Raw genomic sequence first — 23,154 nt, forward strand, 5'->3', positions numbered from 1 at the left:
AGAAAAACTTCTGGAAGTCTAATCTCTTATCACAATTTCCTCAGGTTAGCAGATTTGAGGGAAAGGAGAGTTTGAATCTTTTACTCTATATAGTTTGGATTTTTTACAAGAATCATATTACTCTTTTAAATAAAAATAGCATAGTAACTTAAAGCCCCAATGTATGCTTTCAATGAAATATTCGATTAAATGGGATTCTAATTATGATGTAAGTCAGGTATATTAATGCACAGTGTTGGAGCCCATTAAAACCAAGAGAACAGTACAATTTGGAAAAGAATTGCCCAGGGTTTATTATTAAGACAATGTTAAAATGTATATTAAAAATTCTTTAAATGGCCTGTATATTGGATGTTGCTCATTATTGTGTGAGCACTAAAAAAAGAAGGTCTTCATTCACTCAAGCATGTCATAAAGGGGGAGGGAGGATAAATTAGGAGTTTGTGATTTGCAGATACTACTATATATAAAGTTAGATAAACAATGAGTTCCTGCTGTATAGCACAGGGAACTATATTCAATAGCTTGCAATAGCCTATAACGAAAAAGAATATATATGTGTATAACTGAATCGCTGTGCTGTACACCAGAAATTAACACATTGTCAATCAACTATACTTCAATAAGAAAATAAAAGTGCATGGGCAGGTGGCTGTGGAAACTTCAAACCTGAACTCTCTTCTTTTGGGCCAGCTAATCTTTTTCAACACTGCATTAAACATTTTTTTTTTAATTTCAAGAGTTTTTTTCCATCATGTCTCAATGTCTGAATTCTTGGCCTTTTTTGATTTTTCATGCCAGCTGATACTCAGCAAGAGATGATTAATTTATGTATACATCTCAGAGACTCCCTGCCTTGAAACATGCTCTACATTCAAAGCAATAAAACCTGGCATGTGTGGTATTTTATTTTGATGCGCTCGTTCACAGCATTCAGGCCATATTTAAAAGAGACTGGCAACGTGTAATATGGTAAAAAGGTCATGTGATGGGTTTTGGTGTTAATTAAGGCGGTGTTTAAATTTGGGGAGTTCTTGCTAGTTGTCATGACCTTGGACAAATCACTTCACTTCTGCATGTCTATTTCTACTGCCTAAAATCTCTCAGGTTTTAACTATACTGTAAAACTTACTGTAAAACCTTTATAGTAAGATAGCTTATAGATTGACTTATAGATTTATGGCACTTTGTACATCATCTGGCTTATAGTAATCACTCCAAAAAATGTATTCTTAACATTTCCCCAAGGCTTAACTGCTTTTGCAGGTCTGCACATGCCAGGCTGCAAATCTAACTGGGATCTTCTGAACTGACAAAATGTCTTGCTCGTAGGTCTTTGCTTTAGAATATTCTGCCTGGGGACTTTGACTCCCACCTGTGCAGGGTGGCTCTGCCCTGGGACCGGCTGAATGGGAGCCCCGTGGGCATCTGTAACTTTCTGTGCACAAGCAGCCCTGTTGTTTTGTTAAGAGTGGTTTAAAATTATCTTTATTTTTTATGTCTTAATTTTTTTTTAATCCAGGTCTTTTTGTTTGATGTATTCTTAACTTATTTTCGACTATTCTACCTCATTCTTTTAAATCTTCAATTCCTTAGTGGCATTATTTCACTGCCTTTTTTATCCTTTAATTTGGCTCTCATTTTAAGCAGTTTATCCACTTATATAAACATTTTATCATTTTAATTCATATTTTAATATTTTTATTGAATTATATTTTATACTTATTTTTCCAATATTTTTTATTTTAATATTTTTGAAATTGCAATATTTTAAAAACTGTTAAATCTATATTTTTATTTCTTTTACCTATTAAATGATGGGTAAATGTTCAGGGAAAAAAATTTAGACTAGTTCATTTCTGAAAGCAGATTCAGGGAATTTTTCCTACTCCAGTTTGCCATGAGAGGGATTAGCATATTGGAGACATTGGGTGGTGGCACGTCTACCATGACCAGGAAGGGATTGTCCAAATTTACCCATTTATAAACAAAACAGAAGCCAGAACTCCGGTCCATCTGGAGCAGTGGAGACTCAAAAGGAGAGAGCGCCTGTCTCCTGGATCACAACTCCCCTCCACAGAGAAGTCTTCTGGAAACAGAGACTGGGTCAACTTCATAAGGTAAAACTGCACAGTACTTTAAACGGGCTTCAGTTACTACACAATTAGTTGCTTGAGATACAGGGGTACAAAAAAAGGGTTCACATGGCCAGCCTGGGCCTGGTGTCCTTAGAAAAGCCTGCTTTCGCGCTTGGCCTTGGCTTGTGCCTGGGAACTTGACTGGTAAACAGATGCCTGTGCTGCAGTCAGACTTGCCCTGATGGTAAGGGTGGTTCACTGTCCCCGGACCACACAGACAGTAAGGTTTACACAGAACGCCTGCTTTCCTTCTGCAAGTCTGGAATCTTGGTTCGTGCTGGGTGCAGGGTGCTTATGTGACCAGCCCCCAGTGAAAAACCTTGGGTGCCCAGCTAGTGTCTAATGAGCTTGCTGGTAGACAGCGCTTCACATGTGTTGTCAGCACCGGTTGCTGAAGAGCTACGCCCATCCTGCGTGGCTCCTGGGAGAGGACTCTTGGACGCTTGCAGCCGGTTTTCTCCGGACCTTGCTCTGTGCAGCTCTCCCCTTTGCTGATTTTGATTTTCCTCCAATAATAGTAAGTCTTAGCTGTGAATTCAACCACGTGCTGACTCTTGTGAGTCACTGTAGCAAATCAGTAAACCTGGCGGTGATCCTGGGGACCCCAGCAAACGGGGTTTCTCCCGTCTCCAGACTGGCTGATAAATAATTAGTTCCTGGCTTAGTAACAGACTTTTATCTCTCCTCCAGACCAGATGGTGGAACCTTCCTATTTTGGTTTACCTTGACAGTTAATGGTCCTAACCACCTGCCTCTTAAACAGGAAAATCAAGGATAATTTTTCCCCATCAATCTGACTATCAAAGAGATCCAAGTATTCTCAAGTCTCAGTTTGTCAGCTTGTGGATGGTCAAGGTCCCTCTCAGCAGTCCCGCTTCTTGTCATGACAGCACAGCCATCTTGGGGCCAGCGCCCCTCACTCAGGCTCTGGTGTGGTATTTGAGAAAGAGCGTGGTGCTCTGTGGTGACAGGACAGAACCTCTGAGCCCAGGCATTCTGCCACCCACGTCTCTGCCCTGTTTTATGGTTTCTGCAGTGTCGCCCTTTGACAAGGCCCCTGGGCGCTTATTCCTTGGTCACCGAAGGCCTGTGATGTAAGTGGTAATGTTAGCCATGGATCAGGCTTCAAGCAGCAGGGCGAGTCTGGAATCAGCTGCTATACTTGTGAAAGAAATTGGTCTGAAAAGTGGCCAAGGGAGAAAGAGGAAGTGAATTTTATGTTTCCTCAAATCGGGAGGAACCAGGCCTGTCCCACCCTGCTGGTCACTGTCAGCAGACACCATGTAACGTCACAGCCCAAGTTACATGAGAAGCTAATTGGTTGCATCTTTCTGAACCGAAAAAAACTGCCTGGAACTTGCCCCTTGGAGTAGGAGGCCTGTCTCAGAATATGCAGTATGGTGTTACACGTCTCTCTGCCTGCAAGAAATCTAGATTTTTTTTAAATGGTTCCATTTCCTCCAGAGTTTTACTTTTTTTTTTTCCCAACAAAGATAAAATGGACTGGCTTCTTTAATCTCATGTCTCCAGGACCCCTGTAACTTCCAATACAATACTTCTCAGTGCAAAAGGCATATGTTATACTTTGCAGCCTAGTCTCCATCAGCTCTCAGTAAAGGCCAGATATGTACTAGATTGATAGAGAGAGAGAGAGTAATAGACAGATACTCCTGTAGACTATTATTATACTATTCTGATCTCTGGTTTCAAACTGTCTTTTCAACTTTCTATTCCATGTACCTGACACAATCATTGTAGGGGATCTAGATGTCAAGATTGACAATCTCTCTTGGAGAGAAGCTCTTTTTTTTTTTGAGAGCTCTTGTTTAAAAAAAAATGTTTAAACTGCTTTACTGAGACACGAGTGATGTACAGAACGCGTGCATATTTAACGTATACAACCTGGTGAGTTTGGAGCTAAGTGTGCCTCCATGAAGACATCACCAATCTGTGCCAGGAGCATGTCCATCACCTCCAGAAGTTCCCTCCCATCCTCCTTATTATTACTATTGTTATTATTTTGTGATAAGAAGACTTAAGATCTCTGTCAGCAAATTAGTCAAAGGGCACAAAGTTTCAGTTATACAGATGAGTAAGTTCTAGGGACCTACTGCACAGCATAGAGCTTACAGGTAAGCATCATGTATTATTCTTAACATTTTGAGGAAAGTAAACTCTAATCAGGCATCCTGGAGCTGACCAAATGTGTGCACTTAGTGTAAATGTGCTCAAACTTAGATGAGAAAATCCACATCCTATGACATTTGAGAGGCTGTTCATCTCAGCTTTAAGTCCCAGCATCAGCTGCCTCAAAACTTGGTGTCCGAAGCCCCTTCTCACTCCTCTGTGATACATCTGCTCCAATCTTTGAAGCCACCTAAGATCCTTCTGGGAGACAGCCATTCTATAAACAAACAAAAAGCACTTGATAGATCGTTATCGCTGATCCTGAAGTGTAATGTAAACATAAACACTTGCAGCTGGAGTCATTGCCACAGTTGATTCGACTCATTTCTCACTTAACAGCCCAGCTTCTCAAAAAGTCTTTGAGCAACTTGACTAACAGCCAAAGAGAAAGAGCAAGTGGCGAGTCATCTCCATTTTGGTGGCACAGCGGTGAAAACAAGACATGGCGCGGGAAAAGGTCAATTAAGTTATGTTTGTCCATTTAAAGCCAGTTTCAAATAACTGAGTTCTGCGTTAAAAGCCGTCTTTTCAGTATCAGTTTTTACTTGAACTCATCAAAAAAAGTTTTAAGTTTTCTAGAAAAGCTGTTTTTCCCCTCCTTGAGATGATTATCATAATTCAATCCATAGAGAAGGAACTGGGTGGGAATATATTAACATTTCAATCCAGCTCAAAATAACTTAATGCAATGATTTTCTATGTTCCTTTCTCTGCCATGGGTGCCACCTCTATGCAACCTACGTGTAAATAAAAGTTTTCTCTTATGCTGTAAATTATATCTCGCTGTAATTGGAAACCTCCCTGGTTACTCTTCTGAGCCGACATGCAGTGACCAAATTCTGGCTTGGTTGAGTGTTGCCAAGAGGACTGCAAGGCTGTCTCAGGCATCGTTAACTCTGCCTTTCGAGGGCACCTTGGGAAAGAGCTCAGTCGACACCACAGAGTACTTGTTCAGCTTACACACTGACAGCGGGTTTAAGTAGAAATTTTCAACATAGTGATGGTTTAATAAAGGTCACCAAGGAAAGCATACAAGTGAGAACAATTATGAAAATAGATTTGTGGGGCTTATTGTTGGCAAACTCATGTTCTGCTGTTTTTTGAATCCCAGCTGAATACGTATATAGTGTAGCCTTCCCAGATGAGTGTTGAGATTTATAAGTCATTTGATGTCTAAGCGTAACAAAACCATGAGAACTCAATGACCGGTAGGTGAGATGCTTGTTAGAACTAGTTAACTGATTTTTTTCCTATTTCTTTTTTCATAAGAACTCAATCTTTAGAAAAAGATTTTCTGCCCTTGTAGATACGTTCATGAATTGGTAAGGAATCTCCTTTAAGATATGGTCTCAACGACAACCTTGGTACCCCAACTGCCTCCCGCAGTGTTGTGAGAACAGCTAACGGGCAGATTCCCAACTCAAGAAGCGAAACTGTCTTCCCACCCACAAACTTTCCTATGTGTTCTGAAAATTTTTAAAAGACAAAAGAGAAGGAAAACCTCAGAAACATCACAACCCAAAGAGATCCAGCTTAATACAGAAGATATCTCCAAGAAATAACGCAACTTTTTCCTCCCAAGCCAGCTCTTCAGGGTGCATAGATAAAACAGGGGCGAGGTTTGTGCCATCTGATTTATTTCTATAATTTCTCCTGTAGGGAAGACACCTATTCTTTCGCAAAAGCAACTGATGTCATATATCATACAACAGTCATAAACGATCACGCAGGACCCAAACACTGATCATAAACAGTGTTTTATTAACAAAAAGGAAAATTACAGAGAGAGGAAGACAGCAAGAGCCTGACTTATCTGACTCTTGTGAAATTCAAAGTGTAAGATTTCTTTGTGCTCATTGGCATGTGTTTCAGGAAAAGGCCATGATCTGGAAAGTCAATTAAAGATAAACTGAAAATCCGGAATGGAGAATCTGAGAAACTTGAAAGGCACCAAGCAGAGTGAATCATACATAAAATTATAAAGATACTTCAGTACATTGGTAACTCTAAATCCAAATTACAAAAGCCAGGGAAAATGTAAATTGCATAAAACTTTTATTATTTATTAGCAGTGTATTCTTCTACACTTTAAAATAGAACAAAATATCTTTTTGAAGGTAAACTATTCATAACAAAATACATGTCAAACAATTTTTATTATTGGAGTAGAATCACTTTGCTATATACTTTCTATATTATATACATATACTTCTTGGTTTGTCTATGTATGCACATGTGTATAAATAATTTTAAGACATACCCATGTAGATACATATGACCAATATACACACATTTTTATGGAAAATTTACAGTAGTCGGTTTTACAATCATTTAATAGCTGCACACAGATTAGTGTTCACAGAACTAAAACTGTCAATATGGTTCCCTTTCCCCCACTTCTCAAATGTCATCTGAATTATTTTTCACTGAAAATTTTTTAAAAACACTATCATTTTCCTATATAATTAACCAATCATGTTGTATAATAACTCAAATAAAATATTTTACTATTTCAGCCTTAGAAAAGGTATACAATTTAATTCCACTTAGTTTAATTTTCAGTTCCTAAAACATACAATTAATTTGTTCATCCGTTCAGTGCAATTATTTGGTACTGCAGTTTTTGCAGGTTAAGTTGACAAACCTGAGTCAAACATTCATTCAAATACTTTTTTTAAAATGTAAAACATAAAGATGTTTTGCTGAAGCATGTGTAATAGTCTCAAGGTACCCCCTTCTAATAAATACATTATAAATAACTCAATGAGAGAAAAGCACTTCATATGAATCCATTTAACTGTCTCTGAGGAGTCCATTCTTAAGCAGCATGGAAGACGATCAGGATCTAAGACTCCCAAATCCCCATGGACAAGAAGCTTCCAGGCTTCTAGAGCCTAAGTATAAGGTTACACATACTTGAAAGGGCTGTGAAGTACCCAGGAGTCGCCTCATTTTCATTTTAGGTTTCAAATACATTTAGTGTGTGTCAGGAGGTTGCACTCCATTTTAAACGTATCTCCATTAATACATGGAACTCCTTAGCAGCATCTTGTTCAGTTTTTTTTCTCTCTTCATTGATTTAAAACTGGTGCCAGACCATGTGAGATTACAGGCAAAAACCTCGTACCAAGATGAGAATATTCTAATTGGGTTAAGAACTCTTTTGCGAGGAGGAAAGAAAGAAAGGCATTGGGACTGTTGAGTCATTTCATAGAGAAAAATCATGCTTTCAAGAGAAATAGTCAGTGAATTCTGATCTTCAACTGGATGTTAAATTTTCTTAAAGCCCCCAAAGATGCAAAACTAAATGGCTCAGCAACAAAAACAAAGGGAAAGGAAATGGTCTAAATAAGCCACAGCAAACAACTGCGCGCTTGCTAGAGATAAACGGGGGAAACCTGCTAAGTTAGACTGACTTTTCGAAAGAATGAACTGGCGCACCGTATTCGTAGGGGGGAGGGCATAAAAATCACTTTCTAAAAACTTTCTCCCTCACTCTTTCTTAACAAAGAGGAATTACTTATTCATCGTAGATAAAACCATACTAAAATTCAAAATACAAATTTTTGGTAGCAAACAGCAAGAAAATCTACATCAAAATATAGTCTAGTTTTTACATAATTTTATATATTTATAAATTTATCAAAATAGCCTTTTAAAGTTCACAATACATACATAATGTAACACTGTACATGTAAATGTAATAACAAACGTATTACCGAAACACATTAAAAATCACCTTTCAAAATACCAAATTCAGCATGAAAACTGTCTTAAAAAGGACTGACATCTCCATAAACATGGTTTCAGTGCATTATACAGTAGTCATTAACCAGAGTTTTCTGGGTTCAAGTCTCACGAAGGTCTTATCTTAGTGCTCTCTTTAAGGTAAGAAGGCAGAGAGACGCCTCGGCAAGCAGTTGCTCTCTCTCTATGTTTGCTCGTCCAGATGAAGAAACTGTCTAACAGTGGAACAGCTTTCAGCAGAGCGGCAAGGCCTTAGTAATGAACGTATTCAGACTGAAGGGACTGTGCGGGGGAGAGACATAAACTGAGGTTAAATTCCATCACACACACAATTCCTCGTACATCATAAAGCTGCTTCCTTCAACACAAGGCAGTGTGGGTCTCTTATATAAAAGATAAATGAAATAAACTAAGAAAAAAAAATAGAACAAGACAAGGGAGACAAAGCATCTGTTAAGAATGAGATATTCAATTAGTAAAGTGACTGCAAGAAAACTTTATATGTTAAATGGCTTGCTAATTTAATACTAGTGATTAAAGATTAAGTACTATTTGGAAATTGGTAGGTAGTACTAAACTCACTTCTAAGCTTTTGTGCAATACTATTGGGTTTTACTCAAAAAAATTAAATGACATCTATAACTGAACAGAAGATTATTAGAGTATACTTTAAGAATATATATATACTTTTTAATTTAATTCAGTATATATGAAATGAATGTTAATTTTTCTAATGCAGTAGAATTAGAGGTCATTTAAATAGATTCCTTAAGAATATTTGAATTTAATAAATATCTTACAAATCCTTCCTACTTCGGGGTACACAAAGCACTTCTAGCTTTGAAATCTGATTGTAAGACCCAGAAAGCTTTTGTGCAGAAGAACCCTGCAGCTATAACATAATAAACAGTGGGCAACTTTCAAGAAAAATAAACGATGCAAGTTCCTCCCACATCATATTAGATAACAACGTCTAAAAGGCGTGTGCTTGGGACATGGAATCAGAATGTACTGATAACAGACAAACCAGGAAAAGACACAAGGATGAGCAGACAAGTCTGCCACAGTTATTTCTGAACAGCAAACAGCAGTTAGAAAGAAGGAACATAAATCTGTCTAAGCGTTTACAATTTTTCTGCACAATTCTTCTCATCAAATACCTTGGAAAAACAAAGTTTACTTGATTTGCTACCAAATTCCCTTTTCTCCTCCTCCAATAATTATTTTTCAAATTGATCTGCAGCATTTTATTGATAGGTCATCAATTCTGAGACTGGTCTATTTTGTTGATAGTGTAGTTGGCAGTAAAAAAAGAATCTGTCCATTTTGCAAATAATTTACAAAAGGATTCAAACTGTTCAGCTTCAAAATCCTACTGAATTTTATATCCTATCAACAGCCATTTACTAAGGAGACGTCTATCAACACCATGAATCAAAAGTTATGGTCCCTGCCCTCAAAGGGCAAAAGACCATATTCTCACATGTGCCTCAAATGAAAAGACAAAGGTGCCAACATTTAATGATAATAAACGTAGGATAAGAGTAACATTGTGCACAAGCAAAGGATTAGGCAAGGACTGGAGGGGAAGGTGGGGGCAACGGGGTGCATTCTCCAGGCTGCAAGCTTCTAGGAAGAAGTGAAATGTCAAGAGTAGCTAGGAAGATAGGAAAAGGCTTGGCAAGTTGACTTTCTCACTACGAGATGTAGTTTACGCCGAGGCTTGAAAACAGGAGAGACGATCAAGACGGAGGGCATGTAAATATACCTGAAGTCACAGAGAGAATCAAAGAGGTAAGACTTTGAGAATGTCCAGTGAAACCGGTCCAAAGCCTTGAAGCCCATGTACACTTAACTCTTGGGACATCAGCTGCCAGCTCAGGATTAGAGCTTAAAAGTGGACTATCATTTTTCTAGATGCTTTTTCCCAGTTTCTTCTGAAATCTGGCCAGTAGGCAGGGAGGGCAGAGCCAGGAGGTCTCCCCAGCTGCAAGAATGCCACACACGCAATCTGTATATTGGCCAAAGCTTTCTTGGGACTATTTACCTTTTGTTTTTGTTCTAATCAGAACAGTTACTCATATTATCACTAACAGAAATGATAAAGCGCCTCTGACTGCTTGTAAATTTAGAGCAAAGTTGTTTTTGCAAGCACCTCTAAGGTTCCATCAATTCTCAATAAACAGAGATGCAGCAAATGAACAGATACTAGACAAGTGACCTTTGTTAAACTAACTTTCATCCAGGGAAAAGGATTTTTACAAATGCATCAATATATAGGGGGTAAATATGAGTGTACACATATTTATTTGTTTTATGGACTCATGACACCTACTGAACTGGAAAACAGAACTAGTCAAGAATATTAGGGATTTCTATCATTCACATGAGGTATACATTCATTAGTCTCTGGCGGAAGCCTTTCCTAATATCCCAGAAAATACAACAGGCAATTATTAGCACTTTTAATTTTTGTAGTAAAGTGCAAATATATTTTGTACTCCATAAACAGTATCCTTATTGTTATTGATCTTATTATTCAAAAAATAGATCAACTAAAGTATAACTATCTGGAATTCTTGATAAACTAGATACATTACTTAACAGGTCAATTATTCTGCAAAAGCTACTTATGAGTACTTTCTCTACACCAGGCACAGTTCTAAACATTTTATATGTATTAATTCATTAAATGCTCTGAACAACTCATTTTACAGATGGGGAAATTGAGGCACAAAGCAGGAAAGTAACGCTAGCCCAAGATCATGCCACTAGGAAGGAATCTGAGCTCCAGCATCTGGCTGTAAAAGCCCAGACTCTTAGCCACCATAATATAGTGCCTCAAGACATCTGTCCTGTGATCACTACGTATTCGCTCAAACATCCTCTATCACCTGACACAGACAACTAAAGAGCAGGGTATGATTCTGAGTGAGCAAAGAAATATTAAAATATACAAAAGAATGTAATATTTTTTACTGTAAAGGAGATACATGCATTTTTAATGATTTTTAATAGTACCAATTCCAAAAGAGTTTTCTGGAATATTCTATAAGGAAATTTTCTTTATAAGAATGCCCATGTTTAAATATTCTGATTAAAGTTTTAATTCTGCTTGGCCAATTTTTTTTATCATTACCACAAGAACTGATGCCTAATGTATCTGCAATATCAAGGGGAAAAACCCCTCCACAATGACAGTATGGGTACGAAGGAAGGGAGACCTAAGGTGTAAATACTACTTTACAAGGTAGCACTTATTTATGGAACCAAGAGATTTTAGTTTCTCAAAGAGAATATTCAAGTTCATGCAGCCATTAAGTTCAACAGGATTATAGTGAGTTAAGACCAGATCAAGTTTATCATGACTATATGGTATTTTCACAGTATGAATACCATAAACGAGTAATACAGCCTGCCAAAGAAGGATAAAATTACCTTACACTTGCAACCCCCCCCCCAATTTTTATGTCAAAATATAAGCTTCCATCAAGAATTCTTGCTCTGAAAGCAACTGGATTTGACACAAAACAAAGTGTTAGGTAAGGAGATCAAGACAATTTGTTCTGTTCTGGAAATGCACTACTAATCTGTTTTGGCAGATGTAGGTAGTGACTTTAAAATTTTAGCTATTCTGGAGGTGTTTCTTTTTTAAACAGCCCAGTTACCTAATCATGGTAGAAAAATGTCTAATAATTACAGATACAAAATACTGCACAAATAGTTAAAAAAAGAAAATTACAAATTGACTAGCAACCACAGCACATTGCAAAGAATAATGGAAGTTAAGGTCTTGGCCAGCAAATTAATAAAATAATGTCTTATCGTTCAAACAGCTTGAAGCAAAGACACTGTGATCTGGAACATTAGTTTCCCAGGTCAAAATCCTCACTCAAAATCACCATGTGTTTTGCCACACTGACTTTACCTTTCCCGCATCTCCCAATTTCCCCAAGTCTCTTAAGGAAGAAAAAAAAGTCCCCTAGTTACCCTGACTTGAGTTCTAACTACAGAGGCAAAAAGCACCTTAAAAAGTGACTTATTTTCCACTTTGCTGTATACCTGACACTAACACAATACTGTAAACCACTGTTTTAAAAAGTGATTTGTTTTAGGGGCATCATTGATTGAAAAAGACACATTTGAAAATATGGTATCACATATAACTCCAGTTTTAATGAGCAAATAAGGAAAAAATAAACACTGGGGAAAAATAGGTTTACCTGTAACCGCCTCTATACTCCGGGTCTTTCATGGCTTTGCGATGGAGTTGCCAGTTGTCGTATTGCTTGCAAGCTAACAACACACAAAATGTGTGCACTGATACATAGTTCCACAAATGTGGCTTCACAACACTACTGAACGTGTCTGAAAGCATTTGCCTCTGCTAACATGACAATACTTCCCCGATAACACTAGAAGCAGCAAAGCTGGGTACGGTTTTATTGGCCTCACAGTAACACAAAAAGGCTAAGGTTTGTGATAAAATCAGCTTTGAAAGAATAAAACATTTTTCTTTAGTGTTCTCTAAGCATTTCAGAGACCTCAAGATTTAACAAGCCAATTCGGGTTAACTAAAATGCTGTATAAACTATTCTTTCATCTTCCTACATAACTTTTAATAGATTCTTTTTTCTGGGGGAACTTAATACGTGCTCTTCAACAATCACAAAGAGCTCAATTGTTAGGTGACAGATTGTTGACACCCAACTTGACTCAGCCAACCATTACGTGTTTTCAGTTCATCTGCACACCAAAATTATATTGATGCAAGCTTGGGTAAAATGTATTTTCTCTTATTTTAGTAAAGCCACGTTTCTAGAAAAAAAAAAAAAAACTCTCAGGTTACTGTATATCCAAGCTAAAGTGGAGACGTTGTTTGCTCTGTTGGTGCTTCCTGCGCTTGCAATGGTGACAGGCTCCTAACTAGCCCTGCGCTTAATGCTCGTGAACCTAGATATGTTATCCAACTTGTAGTTCAATAAATAAAATAAGTATTTATTAGGCACTTTCTATACTTCAGAACCTGAGAAAACAAAGATGCCTCTGAGACGCTTGGAAGCCGGCCGAGGAGAGAGAGAGAGAACCAGGTACAGTGACTATAACACGAGAGCAACCACGGTCGGGGCGTGAGCCAAGCCCCATGGGAGACGGGAAGGCAAAGGCATTCCTCGTGGACAGGTCACAAATGCCTCATCAGAAAGATAACTCGTGAGCCAGGCCAGGAAATATGAAACCAAGCAGAGACAGGGGGAAAAGCAGAGAAAAACGCAAGTGCAAGGGCTCAGCAGGAGGCAGGGTGTGGTGCTTTTGCAGGCCTCCGGTCAGGATGCCCAGAGGAGCTGCTGGAGAGGATGGAGCTGGGAGGCATGTGGTCTGATGGGGAAGGGCCCCAAGTGGCAGGTCAGTGGATCCAGAAGGGGTGCTGAGCACAAAGTGGAGACACTGAACAAGTCTGAACCCAGGAATGATTTCATCAGCTGTGTCTTCGAAATCTAGCGCTGACAGCAGCACAGAGGAAAGTTTCAAGGCAAGAGATACTGAAGGCAGAGAGGACATTTAAAGGGCTAGCCCAATAGTCCACAAAGAGCTTAAAGCAGCAGTGAGAAGAATGGAGGAACAACAACAAAAAAAGAAAGACATTTCAAAGGGAAAACGGCTAGGGCTTAGTGGCTGGATGTGGCAGAGGGAAAGGCAGAAGTTGTGTCAAAGACAATGCTCAATTTCTAGCTTGGATGATTGGATGTAGAAAAATGCAATTAGTAAGCCAGGAAACAAGGGAGGAGTGGACAACTGAAAGAGCATGTACTCTCTCCCAGGAATGCCCACAGGAAGTCAGAAGTGTAAGTCCAAAGCTCAGGAGATGATTACCCAGAGACAGGAGTGGACCAAGGTCAGAGCCTTGGGAAAAATCACTAAGGGGCAGATGGAAGATGACAAATAGGTAACTACTTAAGGTGTGGGGGGGGGGGGTAGGGGAGGAGAAGTGGGAAAATAAATATTCCAAACCTCAAAAGAGACAAAACTAAAGGGGGAAAGGTGATCAATATTATCAAGCGCTGCAGAAAGACAAAGAATGAGAACTAACAGGAGCTCGTCAGCTCTGCCTTAAAGGAGTCGGTGGCAGCCTGTGCAACAGACTTTCACCAGGATGGGGGGGCCTCCTCCCTTGCTCACGTTTGGCCATAAAGGAGACACTGTGACAGGTGACGGAACTGAGAGAAATAACTGGCTAAGGCCATCCTGTACCTGTTTGCAGGTGAGGAGACAGGCAAATGGAAGGTAAGAGACTGAAGGGGTAAGAGAGCAAGGATGCGGATGGGGCAACTCCCAAGAAGAGTTTGGAAAGAACATACAGGTGGAGTTGTCACTGGAAAATAGTAGGGTTTCTTTTTTAAAAAGGGAATAAAGGGACAAGTCTGATGCCGATCAACTTTGAGGCAGAGAAGAGGACAGTTAAGGGAAATTATTCCTGAAAAATTCTGTTCTCAGCAGAACTCAGGGTCAGGTTAATTGGCCCTGGAAGTTGGAGGAGCTATGTTTTTTTCTGTTTGTTTTTTTTTTTAATTTAATTAATTAATTTGTTTTTTGTTTTTGTTTTTGGTGGGAAGAGGTAATTAGGTTTATTTATTTGTTTGTTTGTTTAATGGAGGTACTGGGGATTGAACCCAGGACCTCATGCATGCTAAGCATGTGCTCTACCACTGAGCTATACCCTCCCCCCTTGGAGGAGCTGTGAAGAATGTAAAAAAGCTTTGGATCAGCCAATGTGGGGAAGAGAAAGGGAGCCAAAATGGGATAAGCAAACTAGTCATGAGCACTGAAGGGCCAGGGTAAATCAGAAATTCATTTGAAATGGAGTCAACCAGCAAGGTCACGGGATTTTCTCCAACAGAGCTTAGACGAGAGAGACTAGAAATAGACACGAGATGGTTGAATTGATCTAATTTTGGAGGCTAGTGATAAAGTGGCTACAGAAAAAAGGTCCATGTGGAACAGAGGATGTTGGGAAAAGGAAGCAGAAATGACATGTGGGCTACAGAAGGAGGTAAACTGAGGGAGGTGGGAAGGGGTCATGGGGAAGTTAAGGAGAAGGGTAAATGTTTGACAGGAGCCTTAGAGAATCCAAGATATCAGAAGCAATGTTCTAAGTAGTAAGAACATCTATGAAGTGGATTTCCAAGTGAATAAAAATAAAGATCACTGGAGTCAAGGAAGTTTAGAATACAGCAGTTGTGAGACTTTGGGCAAGTCACTGCCTCTTTGAGTCTCAATTTCCTCATTTGTAAACTGTGGGTTAAATAAATACAATAGTATGTAAGTATTGTACCTAAAACAATGTGTGGCACGTAGGAGGTACTAGATAAATCATGGTGATAATGATGATGATGATGATGATAATGATGACAATGATTAGAAAAATGTTACAGTTGTCACGAATGCTGTCACGAATGCTAGCAGTAGTGGTTGCTAAAAAGTAAAGCCAAAGTCTTCAATATGACAGCATTAGGAGGTCGAGCCTTTGGGAGGAAATTAGGTCATGAGAGTGGAGACCTTGTGAATGGGATTAGTGTTCTTATAAAAGGGACCCAGAGAGCTCTCCTGGCCGTGGGAGAGAGCCATGTGAGGATACAAAGAGAAGACAGCAATCTACAGCCCAGAAGAGAGCCCTCATCTGAACTCAGTCTTAATGGACCTGATCTCTGACTTCCAGCCTCCAGAGTTGTGAGAAATAAATTTGTTGTTTATAACCTACCAGCCTAGGGTATTTTTGTTATAGTGGCTGAGCTCATTAAGATACTACTTTCTTAATATCCTTTCTTCTCATTCTAATAACTTCCAATCAGAGACTGAATCTGACAATGCCAAAGCCCACAGACGATGACCTCATTAATATCACAGCAGGCTGGGAGGTTCACAATGCTCTGACCAAGAGACAGAAGTATCTGCTTCTATGGATAAAACAGTCCTCTCCCACACATATCAGCTATGAGAGTTTAGACATTCAACATCAAACAGAGCCTATGTCATTTACCAAAGACTTCTTCCATTGGGGGCAAATCCAGTGACTTTACAAGTCATGTACATGGGGCATCTGTGCTTTGCATGTGCATGCACACCCACAAGTATGTGTGTCTGTGTGTAACAGGGCATTGCAATAAAAACTTGCCCTTCTGAGTTAAAACGGCGTACACATACATGCGCATACACACAGTAAATTTCAATTCTCTGGAAGAGATAAATGACCTATTCGATACTGGAAAAGATGACAGCATGGAATAAATAAATCAATAATCAAATAAGTAAGCAGAGTCCAATGCTAGCTGCATAGCCCACGAAGATAACAAAAATGAGATGGTGTGGTTTGTAACCTCAAGTTTACCAACCAGCTCGGTGGGGATTCAAGGGCTACATCCATGAGACAGGTGACTCAACACAAAACAGAAATGATGAAGGCCAAATGGCCAGAACAGATGGGACGACTCTAGAAAAAGTCATGACTGCTATAATTGGGCGAGGTCAAGGAAGGCTTCAGAAGAGGAGGTAGGATTTAGGCCAACTTCTGAGAAGAAGGGGGTCTGAGAAGCAAAGGTGAGCCAGGTTGGGGGCACAGCACGTGAAAAACAGATGGAGGCGTGTGGAGCAGGGCATGTTCAAGGACCTAAGAAGTTCCATACAGCAAAAGCAGGAAGTTCATGCTCAGAAGTGAAGGGAAATGAGTTTGAATTGAGGATTGGGGGGACACTGAAAAAGGCCCTGAATGGTAAATCACCCAGACTGAACCAACTTCATGTCAAGATGGAGCTGAAATTTATGCTCCAAATGACCCTCTCTGTGTATAAACCAAATATTTTTAACATACAAGGAAGAAAAGGCACAACAGGGCACAAAAGTAAATTCAATATTTTACAGCCTAGAAACAAACTAAGACACAGTGGCAGGCCACTGGCTCCAGAGCTGGAAGCCCACAGAGGTAGGCAGATGTCCCATTCCTGGGGGCACACAGGACAAAAGCTGCTGGCTTGAAACCCAGGCTGGAGTCAGGCTCTCCCATCTGAAAGGGACTGAGTGAAGCCACAACCGCTGCCTTGGGCCAGGGTTTGTGCAGAGCTGCGTCCCTGCCTGAGAAGCCAGCCTGCCGAGCTCACCAAGGGAAGAGAGCCTGGGTCATTAAGATCTGTTTCTAGACTGGAAGGCCCAGGGGTCAAGTGGAGACAAGAAGAAAGCCAGTAGGCAGGGAGGAAAACATAGAGAGGGGAGAGAAACCCAAAACTCCCACCCAGAGGGAGACTACAGATGAAAATTCCAAAACACACACGGAACATGAACACCAAGGGAACTGACAAAGCCTGCAACCAGCAGACGGGCTCTCACTGAAATCACAGACACATGACAAAGCAATCTCCAAACAACTTACCGTCTGAGATCCTCAAGGACAGACGATGAAGAATACCCATAAAAAGAACAAGGATTTATGAAGCCAAAATAGGCAGGTCCAAGTGAGGACAGATGGCTATCATAAAGAATGAATTATAAATGCTGGACATGCAAGATAACGGCCTTTGAAATCAAAAGGTCAACAGATTAGAGATACGCTGCAGAATGGACACGGCTAAAAGAGAATTAGTGAACTGGAAAATAATAGGAGGAATTCAATCAGAACACAGCTAGAGCAAGAGGAAGTTTAAAATATAAAACAGAAGGTAAGAATACTGAGGACAGACTGAAAGGCTCTAACGTAAGTATTGCAAAAGGAAAGAGTAGGGGGAAGGCAGAAAAGCAATATCCAGAAAGATAATTTCTGATTGTCTGAGATAATAATTGAAAAAGCCATCAGCCCTATGACTGAAAGCACACACTGAGGCCAGGAAGGATAAACTATAATGAGTCGACGTCTAGATTATATGGCAAAACTGTAGAACTTGAAGGAAAAAGAGAATGGCTCATGAACACCAGGACAGGGAATTGCACTGAGGCCAATTTCAACTGTGGCATAAGGAGACTGTTAAAGCAAAGCAGTGCACAATATTTCATTTGAATCTTCCTTTCAACTTTAAACCAAATGAGTATTCTTCATTCCTTTCAGTGTCGAGTACTGCGTTAGAAACCATAAAACATAAAAGAATTTTATAAAATGGATACAGAAAGTTTAAAATTCGGAGACTGCATGTTTAAAGCTGCACAGGTGAACAACGTGTAAACACACCCAGATGCATGTGTATGTAAAGCAACATTACATATTGATAAGGCACTAAATATCCTACGTGAATAGGAACAGAGATTAAGAAGTAAAACACTGGGCGGGCTCGATTTCTTGAGAAAGGCTTCAGAGGGTATACGGGAGATAACATGCTCTCTCATAACATGAGAAGCTGGGGAAGAAGGCAGGCGGGTTCCAAGAAAGGGCCTTCCAAAGGCCAGGACACGGAGAGGGAACCACACTCAGGGACAAGCAGGGTAAATGAGGCAGCAAGGAACGCTACGGCGAGCAGAGAACACGGGGCCTGAACGCTCAGCGAAGGAATTCAGGATCAGTGTCCCAGCACTAGGGGATCACTGGCCACTTGTGAACAGGGGAGTAAGACGATGAGACCGGGACCTGCTACCTGGCAGAGCTCTCCAGCAGGGCTCGGCAAACTACAGCCTGCGGGCCCAATGCAGCCATCATCTGTTTTTGTAGATAAAGCTTCATGGGAACGTTCATTGATATATAGAGAGTAGTCAGGAAACAGAACCAAAACTTGACCATCTGGTCCTTTACAGAAAGAGTTTGTGGCTCTACTTTAAAGTGTGAATTAAGACTGAGTTAGGAAGATCGTCAGCAAGGCTAACACAACAAAGACGAGAAAGCGGCAGAACAGAGAAGAATGGGGAGATCCCGAGAGATGGTGGATGGCATCGCTGACGTAACCTGCCACCTCGCCAGGAGAGCATCCTTGAAAGTGTCTGAAGATCAACATAGAAGAGTGAATAACAAAACTTACTATAAGCTACCACTTAATAATACTTCTAAAAGTCACAAAAAAGATTTTAATAGGATTGCGTATCTTATTTATGTTTAAATACCCTACAGTCAATACAACAGAAGCTTTTCATAAAAGGCTGTTCCCATAAGCAAAGATTAATGTAACCCCCAACAACAGAAGTGACAAAAAATTCTTTGTAGCCAACCTGACTATATATATATAATATGTATTTTTTTTCTAACAAAGCACATTATTTTGGAACTCCTCATGTAAAAATGTTGTAAAAGAGATGTTTACTAAGGATCAGAATTTTCCTTCAGGTAGTTAAGTTTCCATTAAAAATATATATATATTATTTTAAAATTCATAATAAACATGTTAGAGCTACAGGTCATATATTATTGTTTAGTAGTTTCTGTATTATTATGTGCACTGAAACACAGAATAATTTTTTAGAAGCACAGAAATTCCCCAAGGACTCCTGCTGAGCCAGGGACCGGGGACAGCAGACAGGGCTCAATCTGGTCTCCTGCCTCCAGGGTTTCTGCTGAGAGCTCCCAGCCTCGTGACTGCCAGGGTTATCTTCATCGAATCAGATGTGATCAAGTCACTCCTGCTGAAAAGATTCCAGTAGCTCACACTGCACCTCCCAGTTTGGTTTCAGCTTAATCTTCCAGCCTTGTCTTTAGGTAACCATCTCTGGCTTTAGCTACACTGGAATAGTCATTGCTCTTAAGACAGTAATAGCGAAATTTATTGAGCATTATCTAAATGTGCTGTGTAAACTACTTCATATGATTTATCTCAATTAATCATCACAATCACCCTATTACAGAGATATTATTATCATTACCACATAAGCTTCAAGGCCTCACAGTCCGCACAAACCGCATTCAAAATACACATTCATATGTTTGCATAAAATTTACAAAAATAGTTTGTACTCTTTATAGGTCTCATCAAATTGTGTAAGTTTCAGGGTGCACAAAACCTAGATCTGCTCCTGATTATTATTATCCTCATCTACTGGGGCTCAGAGAAGTTAAATAACTTGCCAAAGTACTCACCACAAGGAAGTGGTAGAGATAGGATCTGAACCCAGGTCTCCTTGTCTTTAGAACCTAAGAACTTAACTACAGTACTAACACTGTACCTCCATTCTTGCGGTCCCCACTGCCTGAAATGTCCATTCTTCCTCTTCCTGTTTTCCTCATTAGACTCCTAACAGGCTCCTATTCATCCTCCAAAGCCCAACTAAAATGTTACCCCTTCTTCACAGCTTTTCCTAACTCTTCCTGTGAAAAAATGAGATTACCTTTTAGATATCCCTCTATTTTAAACATCTACCACAGTATATATATATGACATAATGTAATCAAAAGAATGTGCTTTTTTGGAGTCAAACTGACCCAGGTGCAAATTATGGCTCTGCTTCATATTTGCAGTATAATCTAGGGCAAATATTTAAACTCTCAAACCCTCAAATTATTTATCTTTAAAATAGAGCAATAACTCCTATCACATTCATTCATTTAAACACCCAATCATCCATAATATATACCCATTCAAGAAGTACCCAGTGAGTGCCTAGTATATATGCCAGGCACAGAGCACACATCTATGAAAAACAGAGGCACCGTTCCTGCCCTCACAGAGCTTACAGTCCAGTGGAGGATACAGATAAGCCAGTAGACGATGAAAATGCAGAGTGGGAATCTGAGTATCGCAGTGACCAAGGCAGAGTGTGCAAGAACTCACGGGGAAAGCATCATGACCTCGCGCGGACTTGCGGGGTCAGGTGAGGACAACGGAGATGAATAGCAAGTCAGTGGTAAGTCTCTTAAAAATAACACAGAGCAAATATTCAAGACAGCTACCTCAAGTAATTTCAATTTAATAAAATACTTCCACCCCACCCACACCATCATCACACGTCCCTCATTTCTTAAGCATTTGAAAACTCCTCTGAACGTCAGGGAGGGGAAACTGATTTTTCACAGTAAGTGGGTCAACCAAAACGAAACCTGGTGCATTGCACTGGCCAGGAGAAAGTGCAAGACCAAGAGACCAGGCCAGACAAATAAAAATCAACCCTGCTTCTCAGAATTCTGTCGCAGCCATAAGGAGTCCTTAACATTTGTTCTTGTCTCCTGGGTTAAACCATTTCATGACAGAATGAGGAAATCATTTTCACATTTTTCTGGGGGCTGAACTGCTGCATAAAGTGAGAGAGCAATTGCGGCTTTCAAGAGAGATGCTAATTGCAGCTTTTAAAATATTAGACTCCCTCTAAACGCCCGGCACCTTCACCCTCTGGGAGTTTCTGGGTCTTTCTTAAAGGTGCTGGGAGGATATTGCCATACAGACTTCACTGCCTACCCAAGGGTTTAAAAACGTTTTTGAGTAATTTATTCCTAGTTCTTCAAGGGTCGTATGTCTCCCATCTTCAGAAGCACTGGAAAGAAGGGCCATCTTATTTAGACAAGAAACCCGTAACCATTAGAAAAGCTGCAGTGAACTAATAAAGGAAAAAAACTCTCAGCTTGCTACTTTATTCCACATTTAATGGGAATTACCATCTTAAATTAGACTTTCTGCCAGTGAGCCAGCAGGGGTAGGACTTGGGGCCCCGCCTGTCAAAGAAGTTGTCTAGGCAAAGATGAAGGGGGCAAAATCGGCTCTAGGACACCAGCTAGTCTCACTTCCTGGGAGGGTGAGAGGGAGGAAAGTGTTGTCCTGCTGGCAATTCTATTTAGAAACACTCTGCATTACCATAAGATGACCAATTTAAGAAGGAGAAGGGGGAAGAGCAGCAGCTGCAGACACAGAGTATTACTTTAAATTTAATTATTGGAAAAATCACTCTATTCAGGACAGGAGAGGGATGGGGAAGGGGAGGAGAAGTGAAGAAAAACAACAAATTATGGAATGAAACCAAAATTAAGTTCTGTAAACATGGCGGGCTAGGGGCTCCAACAATCATCTAAAGAAAGTTCAAAGAGGAAAACTGAGGTCCAGAGCCAGCAGAATGCTATTCTTGTCAAGCTACCCATGTTTCAGGGATCCAGTTATAAAACAAAACCATTAGCTGTGAAATCTGCAAGATACTCATAGAATTACCTATGTATCCGTATGTGTAACATTTTTTCTGAAAACAGAATGATCTGTACTCTGGTCTAAAAAAGAGGCTCACCCACAATCAGTATATGAAAATGTTGACTGAATTCAGTTCATGCTGTGAAGTCTATGACTTCTAAAACCTAGTCGTGAAAATGTAAATACACTTCATTTTCCGTCTAATCCCAGTTACCGGGATTTAAGTTTTACGGATATATGTGTACCCATAACTTAGTGGGATTAGAGTCGAATTCAGGGGTGGGGTGGGCTGGGTCTGTAATCTATACAGGGAAATAAAATAATGTTGAAGAACATCCTTGGGAATACAATCACACGGGGAAAATCATGTGTGCCAGAAAGGACTTATGTGGCTAGAATGGGAAAAAAACTTTGAAAGAGGCCTGAGGTAGCAATGGGAGTAGTAATGAGTGCAACCAACACACAGACACACACACACACACACGCACGCACGCACACATACACACGCACACACACACATGCTGCATCCTCACATTAGAAAAGTGCTTTCTAAACTGCTAAGGAAAGCGGGGCCCCTTAGCTGTTACCTAGATTAACAAGGTTTTACCCTAATAGGGATTATTTCTTTAAAAGGGGGCTTAGTAACCAAAATAAAGGGCTCACATGTTTGGAGATCTTCCATCCTGTCTCTAGGAGAGTGACAGCTAATTTTAAACATCTTGTTACCCTACCTTCTCCTCCTCTACATCCTGGGTACCTACTTACAAGCCTGCCTTATAAGCACCTTCTGTTTGCCATGTAATTAATTCTGGGTCAGTTCCCTGCAGGAGGTGACACAGTCAAGGGCCTGGTGCTTTTCTGAGAAGACACGATCCACTCAGCACCTTCCACATGTAAATGCTCCAAACTCATCCTCTGGCATCTGATGTGGAAGAAGCCAGGGTACCACTCCAACCAGAGCAGAGGCCGGCTCTCCTATGCCTCAGCCCCTGACTTTGCACTCGATACTCAGAGAGATT

General features: G+C 40.1%; 1 protein-coding gene and 1 non-coding gene across 3 annotated transcripts in view; both read right to left on the reverse strand.

The window, feature by feature from the left end:
• Window positions 1-7,930: 7,930 nt before the first annotated feature.
• CDC14A (cell division cycle 14A) overlaps window positions 7,931-23,154 on the reverse strand; it is a 145,928-nt gene continuing 130,704 nt past the window's right edge. For both annotated transcript variants that reach the window (XM_072968120.1, XM_006197366.4), the window contains exon 16: window positions 7,931-8,354. In XM_072968120.1, coding sequence (XP_072824221.1) covers window positions 8,325-8,354 — 30 coding nt within the window. In that variant the 3' untranslated portion in view covers window positions 7,931-8,324. The remainder of the gene's footprint in view (window positions 8,355-23,154) is intronic.
• On the reverse strand, window positions 14,720-14,792 carry TRNAA-AGC (transfer RNA alanine (anticodon AGC)). Its single transcript has one exon. It is a non-coding gene; the product is annotated as a tRNA-Ala (tRNA).

The sequence above is a fragment of the Vicugna pacos genome, chromosome 9 (genome assembly GCF_048564905.1).
Source record: "Vicugna pacos chromosome 9, VicPac4, whole genome shotgun sequence".
NCBI classification, from domain to species: domain Eukaryota; kingdom Metazoa; phylum Chordata; class Mammalia; order Artiodactyla; family Camelidae; genus Vicugna; species Vicugna pacos.